This window comes from Culex pipiens, chromosome 1, assembly GCF_016801865.2.
Source record: "Culex pipiens pallens isolate TS chromosome 1, TS_CPP_V2, whole genome shotgun sequence".
Classification (NCBI taxonomy): domain Eukaryota; kingdom Metazoa; phylum Arthropoda; class Insecta; order Diptera; family Culicidae; genus Culex; species Culex pipiens.
This window is the reverse complement of record NC_068937.1, coordinates 107,904,810-107,913,259: the sequence shown is the minus strand read 5'-3', so window position 1 is coordinate 107,913,259 and position 8,450 is coordinate 107,904,810. Positions and strand designations below refer to the sequence as shown.

General features: G+C 38.8%; 1 protein-coding gene across 1 annotated transcript; it reads right to left on the bottom strand.

Annotated features, from left to right (window-relative positions):
- Positions 1-427: 427 nt before the first annotated feature.
- LOC120425502 (transcription factor SPT20 homolog) lies at positions 428-8,087 on the bottom strand. The gene is made up of 5 exons (XM_039590052.2): positions 7,752-8,087; positions 7,532-7,685; positions 7,011-7,471; positions 5,294-6,953; positions 428-3,094 (listed from the first exon to the last, which is right to left on the bottom strand). The coding sequence occupies exons 3-4, from the start codon at positions 7,415-7,417 to the stop codon at positions 6,155-6,157; spliced, it is 1,206 nt and encodes a 401-aa protein (XP_039445986.1). The 5' UTR covers positions 7,418-7,471; positions 7,532-7,685; positions 7,752-8,087; the 3' UTR covers positions 428-3,094; positions 5,294-6,154.
- Positions 8,088-8,450: the final 363 nt, after the last annotated feature.

The following is an 8,450-nucleotide window of genomic DNA, read 5'->3' as shown; positions in this document are numbered from 1 at the left end:
TTCCCCGTGTCTTACCACTGGTGGTGGCTGGCGTCGGTATTGATCAGCATGATAGGGACCTTTGAATATTGCGAAGGGGTGATGATTGGTTCCTACTTTTCATCTGTGGTCCGCGGAGCAATTTTTGGGGGTCCTGGTCAATAACGGAGTAGCATCTACAGGTAGACACCAATGCTATGCAATGCTATGCTATGCTATTTAAGCCGTAAAATCGGTGCGTTTTAGTTTTTGTCATTTTTTAGCCCCTTAAGGGTGCACAGCAACCAAGGAAGTTGTTGTCTTCTTATTAATTGTCTAACCTACAGACCCAATCCTGCAACAATCTGATTATAAAAAAATAGTCAAACTTTGCTATAAACTATTCTGTAAACAGTACTTTAGGGGATGAATCAAAAATTATATCGAGTGCTCCCGTCGAGGGGAACGACACAGCCGGATTTTATAAAAAATCATCGAATCCCGAAAGAAATAACGAAAATTGAGACATCTTCTTTAATCCAATGAAATCCGATGAAATCCGAAGCAATCAAAAATAGCGGCTTACATCTGACAAAATCTGCTAACATCTCGACACAACCAACACATCTCCTCGCACATCTGTGATGTTCGCTTTTGACAGTTTTCTTTAAACAACGTAAACAATTCGATGGATGTTGTTTGTTGTCATTTTTTTTGAAGATATTGTGGAATTCAAATCAAATGAAATCTTCCCACTTTATCCGATGTGCTATGGAACCATGGCAGTCAACTTTGGTCACTTCCAGACGGAGCGGTCGGTTGAATTATGTAGTTAAATTATTTTGAAACAGGTTGGTTAGATTGTGGAAGCAAATTGGATGAGTGGAATTGGAAATGGAAAGCAGTAAACCTTGCCATCAACAAAGAGTAGTTTGAGGACAACCGGAAATTGGTAAAGTTGGACGATGTCTTAAAGCAGCCACACTAAGGACTGAATTTCTTCACTTGTGCCTAGTTTAAAACAATAATGAAGAAACAAAAGTTGTGAGGAATCTGACGAGACGATGCTATGATTTGAGAGGATTTTGTTAATGTTCAATTTTGTCAATCTAAATAATCAAATAAGTTTCCTTTGCGCATTCAGGTGCCACGATTGGGGCCGTCAGTCCAGAATATGCAATCCTCTAGTTCAGCGATTCTCAACGGGGGTACCGGGCCTACTTGATTTACATGGCAGGGGGTACCAGCCTAGAAGAAGGTTGAGAATCGCTGCTCTAGTTGGTCTTCAATCTAAATACTGTTGAAAATCATTAAAAAAAAGTTTCAAATAGCGTATCAAAGTAGAACTTATATTTTAAATAATTATGGGTTGTTTGATTTGAGTCTAAATAAACATTAGTATAATAAATCGAGATGAAAAAAAGGCCTTTCTTATAGTAAAATCAGTAACAATTTACATGACAAATCAAACAAAACAATGTAAATGGGACAATGCCACAGAAATATATAAAAAATACCATAGCAGAAGAGCCATTAAGTGAGATGGGAATAATAAAAAGAACAGTTTAATGTTTTGTTTATGTATATCTTTTATGTATGTATTTGTTAGTGTTTAGTGCTTCTTTCTAAACAATCTTCGAACTAAGGTAATCAGCGGATCTTCCAGAGTAGATAACAAACCCTTGTGAGGTGAATTTTGGTTTTTCCAGATGGGATACATAGTTTTCAATTTCTACGCACATTTTTTCACTTTTCTCAACCATTTCCAACCGGTATTCACCTTCTATGTAGATCAAATCAAAAAAGTTTCCTCTGAGTCCAATTCCTTTCCTATCAACGCCTTCAGGTGCCTCGACCGGGGCCGTCAGTCCAGAATATGCTTTCCGCTTCCCACTTAAGTATGTAAACTGGTACACTTTAGTTACTAAGAATGAATTATCGAACTTAATTAAAAGCCATTCTCCAACAACAACGTTTTCGCGGATTTGATTTTCGTGAACCAACACAATTGGTTCCTTGTTGCTCTTCTCGTTGAATCGGTGAACCCGATCCGTTGAAACTCTACTATCAACATCTTCCTTCAACATCCAAATGAATGTAGATTTTTTGACATCAACCACTTTTCCACTCTTATCTCTAATTTTGAATGTGTTGCGACTGTTACAATCCTTGGAGTCCTTAACGTGCAGCTCTGACGAAATGTTCATGTTGATTTCTTCTATATCGAACACATCCACGCCCGTTTCTTGTTCGAAATGTTCAGGCACAGCAACGAATTCAAAGTTGGCATTGTCGCCGCGCTTGGTTTTCGGTTCCCTGATATAAATGCTTTCTGAAAAGTCAGGTTTATCCAGCTCGAAGATTTTCAGCAAACGAACTGCCTCAGCTTGACTTTTTTCAACAATTTCTATAATTGTTGCATCCGACGGAAGTCCTCGTTCTGGTTGCTGCTCGTCGATAGTTCTCAGCTGCGGAAATATAAAATCGTCTTTTCTGCTGTGCATAATCCCAATCTTTGCCTCGATTCGGTTTAGACGTGATTCAAATGTCTGCATGTTGAAATTTACGACAGTTGACTCAGTCGAGGTAAAAGATCGGGCTGCTCGGAAAAAGGACTCGCAGGTTTGGCTTTGCAGCAAGGTTATATCAAACTCGTAGTTTTTCTCTCTGCACAACACGGTGAAGTTGATAAGGGCGTGGGCATTGATTTCGATCCCCCAGTAACAGTTCGTGGTGATACAATTTTCAACCGTTTTTCGCTTTGTAATTGATGAATTTCTCCATGCTCTAAAGAAAAACAAACAGGTCCTGTAACCAAAACAGATAATGTTATTGATTTTGAAGAATTTAAATGTTAACTGAACATACCAAGCGTTGAATATTCTTTGCTCAGGGGACAAGTCAGCGTCCATGAATGCCGATTTAAACATTCTCATCACGTCTAAATAAACAGCAGTTCCTTTTGCATCCGGAACATGCAAACGGAGTGAATCAGCGACTCGTGGGTGAATTAATTTTTCCACCGGTCTAAACTTCATTTTATCCACGCAGCTCAAATCTGATGGGAATAATCCGTGTATGTCCCGGTTGAGTTTCATCAGTTCTCGTAGATGTACACTGGATATCGTCAGGTTGCCTAGAAATAATAAAAAAAATGTTCAAAATGGTATCTTTTATCATGGTGTTGACTGAATTCACATAAATTCCTGTTCAGAATTATTGAATTTTTGGATATTAAGATAATTGTTTTTAGAATTTTACAATTTTTGAACAAAACATATGTAGAATTTAAGGATTTAATAATTTTTAAAGTATAGAATTTTGGAATTTGAGAAAGTTAAGAATTTTAAACTTCAATAGTAAGAAAATCAATACTAAGACTCTTAATTTTTAAATTTTAGAAAAATACTGAATTGAATGAAATAAATTTTAGAAACTGAAAATCATAATCAAATTATTCGCTCGCTATTTACCTTGGCGTTCTCAATTGCGAGATTCCTACTCGAAACTAGGTGTCCGAGTGCTTGATTGCGATTTTTTAAATTAATTAAATAATCCATTTTAAATCCTATTCGGTCGTACAAAGGACCATTGTACTCAGAAAAATAAGATTATAGGTGTGAACAATAATATCACAAATTGAAGCGAAATTCTTGTATATAAAAACTCTAAACCCATAAATTATTAAATTGTATTGTTCTAATATCCTAAAATGCTACATTCTAAAATAAAGTAATCTTAATATCTAAAACATCTAAAATTCCAAAATTCAGAAACTAAAAAACTATGAAGCTGCTAAACCTCCAAAAAAACAAAATATAGAAATTTAAAATTTTAGAATATTCATTAAAATTAAATTAAAAAATAGAATTTAAACTGGAATTTCAAAATTTTATATTATATTATATTATTATATTTTAGTCATTTAGAAATTTATATTTAAATTTAATATTAAAGTAGTGAGTATTGAGATCATTCGATCGTAATTTCTCGATCTACCATCGAAAATCTCGACATGGGTTTGAAGCTCGTTTTCAAAACTTTCAATAATTTCAAAACTTCCAAAATTTTAAAAATTTCAAAGTTTTTAAACAATGTAGAAATTTTAAAGTTTTTGAAAAAAATCAAAAATTTAACAAATTTTAACTATTTAAAAAAAATTAAAGCATTGCCAAAGTTACGTTAGACAATTAAAACTTCCCACCCCTAAAATTTTCTAAAATTTTAAGAGTTTTTTGATGAATTTGATTTTTGGCGATTTTTTAAATCGAAGCACGTCTAAAAGCCCATCATTATTTTTAGTTTTATGTTTCTTCCAAGGTTTCTTCTGCTAATTTTTCTTAAACGCCCTCTTAAATGCCCTTAACAATTGATTATTTGATATTTTTGAAATTTCTGAAACTTTTTAAAAATTTTTGAAAGTTTTGAATTTCTGAACATTTTAAAAAGCTTGAAATTTCTAAAAATCTTGAAATTTGTAAAATTTCTGAATGTTTTGTAAGTTTTAAACATTTTTATTTTTTAAGCTTTTTTTTTTAATTTTTTTTGAATTTTTAAAACTTTTGAATTTCCTTAGATTTTTAAATTTTGTTTAATTTTTTTTACAAAATTTCTGAAATTTTTTAAAATTTTTTGAATTTCTGAAAATTTTAATGGCATTCACTGCCGTTCTACACATAATTGTCCCATGTTCAAAAAAGTGCAACTGAGAAAAACGCGATTGAAATTATTCGACCGATTTCTGTGTTTCTACGCATAATTGTCCCGTGGGTTCCTATTCGCCTTATGTGTCCCTAATCGCCCCAGTTAGTAGTTTATCACCCTTATTTATGATTCTCTTGCTATCCAACAGGTGAACAAGACATAATGCTTCGTAAAACTAATGATTCCGTGTAAGAAAATACTAGGTGGGACAATTATGCGTAGAAGTTTAACGATGGGACAAACAGACTTGGTGTTGTTTTTAATGAGTTTCCGAACAAAGTACCAGATTTTATGTGTTTTTCTTAGAGTACACATCAAACTAAACTTAAAAATGTCATAAAGTCAAAATCGTCCAAAACTGACATGGGACAATTATGCGTAGAACGGCAGTTCAGGGATATGACTAATCGGGTAAGTGGCATTCGGGATTGTGGCCTATTCGGGAAAATGACTTTCGGGGATGTGGACGATTAGGGGAAACGGGAAATTCGGGTAAATGGAATCCGGGGAAATGACTATTAGGGGAAGTGTCTTTTCGGGGATGTGGCATATAAAATAATTTAAAATTTTTAATTTTTTTTATAATTTTAAATTTTTTTAATTTTTTTTACATGTATTTTTGTAGACTTACCGAGGATAAGTCTTTTCTCCACTTTCATTAGACGCATTCTCAGCTTGTTGAGGTCATGTGTTGGGTCTTGCATACAAATTTTACGGACTGCAAACTTGGCCACGTACCACGATCCGAACGGATTTTCGCCACTAAATGGCATGCCCATTTCTATCAGCATTGCCGGAACAATGCGCGGATCTCCGTCGGCTGCTCTGCAAACCAGGTCCAAGTCGTTCTCTGCACATTGTTCATCAATATGTGCCCATCTACGAAGCACATCGTCGGTACGGAACTTGTTGTCGCTGCAGGTGTACATAAGACAGAATGACGCTGCACCAGATTTCAACGGTTGAGCCATTGTTACGTAGAGATTCCGTCCTACTGGATAGTCCCTTATGTACTCGAGTACTTTGTTTGGCGTTGAAGCGGGAAAAAACATCTTCATGGGCATACCATGCTGATCCATTGGCGGAACCAGACCGAAAATCTGATCACGGGAAGCATCGTACCCAAATCCACCACTTATTCTCGTGGCATCTTCACTGAGAACGAAGACTTTCGGGAGGTTGTTGTTTTTTAAAAAGTTCAGAAAATCTGCAATTCGCAAATGGTCCGGTTCTACTCCATGGCTAATGGTTTTTAAATGGCGCTGCACGGTGCGTACGTTCGGCGAGATTGAATTGGCATTGTCAAAGTTGTACATGACTTTTCCGCCCTGAATGTATCGATAAGTGAAGAAGTCTTTCTCCTTGGCATTGTATCGTCGTCCCTGAGCAGATCGGTTTGCAAGTCTACTGTGGCATTCAACTAGAAGATCCAACGTTGTGGAATTGGCCGAGCTTTCGGTGGCACTACTTTCGGCCGCATTGTAGTGCCCATCTAGTTTAAAAAGTTTGAACCCTGTTGATGCTCGTGCTTATCTTGCAGGTGATCGTCCCACTGCAGTTCCTCTTGTTCTTCTCGCTGCTGTCCCTCGACCTGTTCTTGTTCCTCGACATGTTCTTGTTCCTCGACCTGTTCTTGTTCCTCGACCTGTTCTTGTTCCTCGACCTGTTCTTGTTCCTCGACCTGTTCTTGTTCCTCGACCTGTTCTTGTTCCTCGACCTGTTCTTGTTCCTCAACCTGTTGTTGATACTCGAGGTGCTGTGGTTCTTCGAGCTGCTGTTGGTCCTCGAAGTGTTGTGGTTCTTCGAGCTGCTGCTGATCTTCGGGCTGCTGATGCTCCTCGAAATACTGATTTTCTTCCCACTGTTCTTTCTTCTGCTGGAAAACTTCGATAATTAAACTCGACAAAGTTTCGCGCTGGCGGTTGGATTGGTCATCTTCTGTACAAAGATCAACAAAGTCTCCGGAATAGGAGCTGCCAGAAGGTTGATCGTTAATATGCCGGCTTTTGTAGTATGGCCCACTTGAATCGTTCCTGTTGTTGGGTCGCTTCTTCTTTGCCCTCACCGATGTCGTCGTGTGCTGTTGATCGGAATGATGCTTTCGGATATGGGCCGTGAAATTAGAAATTTTCCACGACCCAGTTCTTTCTTGACGGATCAGCAAAACGGTCGAGCAAAGAGGACATTCGAGATCGGCTTTAAGTCCATACTCGTCGGAGGACACGCGGACCTGCATGGATGGGAGTTTCGAGGAGAAGGCCAACAAATGTTGACTGTCTTGGTCAGAACACCTGTAAATTAAACTAATTAGTTTGATTTAAACTTAAACTGTTAAACTGTGTACACACATGCTCTCGTAATACTCAACAACCTTTCGCCGTACAGCCTCGTTCTGTTGCTCCAGCACACGCGGAACCGGCTTCGAAGCGGAATCTTGCTGCAGCAATTTCTTGCAAAATTTTGCTATGCCATGTTCGCGCACACAACGGCTCACCTCCTTCAACAAGCTCCGCTCGCCCAACAGAAACTGAAACTGTCTCAGTGGTTTCCTGAATCCGAGCAGTTGCTGCCACTCGGCTTCCGATCGCTCTGATGTTTGTGGGAAAGACCGCACGGCGTTCTCGATTTCTGCGATTTCAGCTTCTTCTAAATGAGCTAACCCAGAGTGTATGTAGCCTACTTCTTCGAGGATTAGCCGTATCCTTGACGAAACAGGACCGCAGACTTGCGAAATTTCTTTCCAGAAATTGTCCATTCCACAGTGGATCGATGTGCAGCTTTTCGTACTACGATGTCCGACGTTCTGCACCTTAAAAAAATCATCAACGACTAAGCTTAGGGTTCTTGAATCAAATCCAAACAAACTTACACAAAGAAAACTGGGCGGAAATCGTCGTCGCGTCCTGCCTGCCACCGAGAGACTGTTCCGTGGCGCTGGCCGCCCACTTGGACACGCGCAACCCGAGAGAATGTTCCGTGGCTCACAGCTTCCGGGCGGATTCACACGGCTTTCTCGCGCAGTCCTGCAAAAAAAATCAATCGTCAACGACTAAGCATAGGGTTCTTGAATCAAATCCAAACAAACTTACACAAAGAAAACTGGGCGGAAATCGTCGTCGCGTCCTGCCTGCCACCGAGAGACTGTTCCGTGGCGCTGGCCGCCCACTTGGACACGCGCAACCCGAGAGAATGTTCCGTGGCCTTCCTCCTGCTCCGGACAGATTCACGCCGCTTTTTCTTTGATAGAACTGGCCTCCAAACTTTTCCCTCGCTTTCTCTATTTTGGCATGAGGTCAAACGTCAAAATGTCGTACACGTTAAAAAATAAGTAAGCCAAACGTAATTTTATCGTATCAAATCCGATCAAATCCGACCAAATCCGATGCAATCTATTAAATCTTATCGACCAATCAAATCCTGTGTAATCGAATATCATCTAAGAAAATGGCATGAAATCATCACAATTAGAGCTCAATGGATTACTGTCGTTCCCCTCGGCTCCCGTAGTTTTGAAGATACTAAAATGTCTGTCACAAAAATCTTGGTGCAAAAGCTCTGCGTGATGTGTTCCAGGAAACAACTTTGCCGAAAAGTGACTCCGCTTTGTAGAAATTCTGCGACTCCGACTCCAAAAAGATGCGACTCTACCTTGAACTCCACCAAATCCGACTCGGGTTGCTGAAGATTAAGTGACTCGGCCTTCAACTGCAACTCCAGCTTCTTAGAATTTGACGACTCAGACTCAGACTCCGAACTTCGACTCGACAGGCAAAAAATTTGGTAATTTG

Excerpts from the sequence above, each read along its gene's own strand:
- LOC120425502 (XM_039590052.2), bottom strand. The coding sequence starts at position 7,417 with ATGGACAATTTCTGGAAAGAAATTTCGCAAGTCTGCGGTCCTGTTTCG. Across the intron at positions 6,954-7,010 it reads GTTGAGTATTACGAGAGCAT|GTGTTCTGACCAAGACAGTC; the intron begins GTGTGTACACAG and ends TTTAATTTACAG.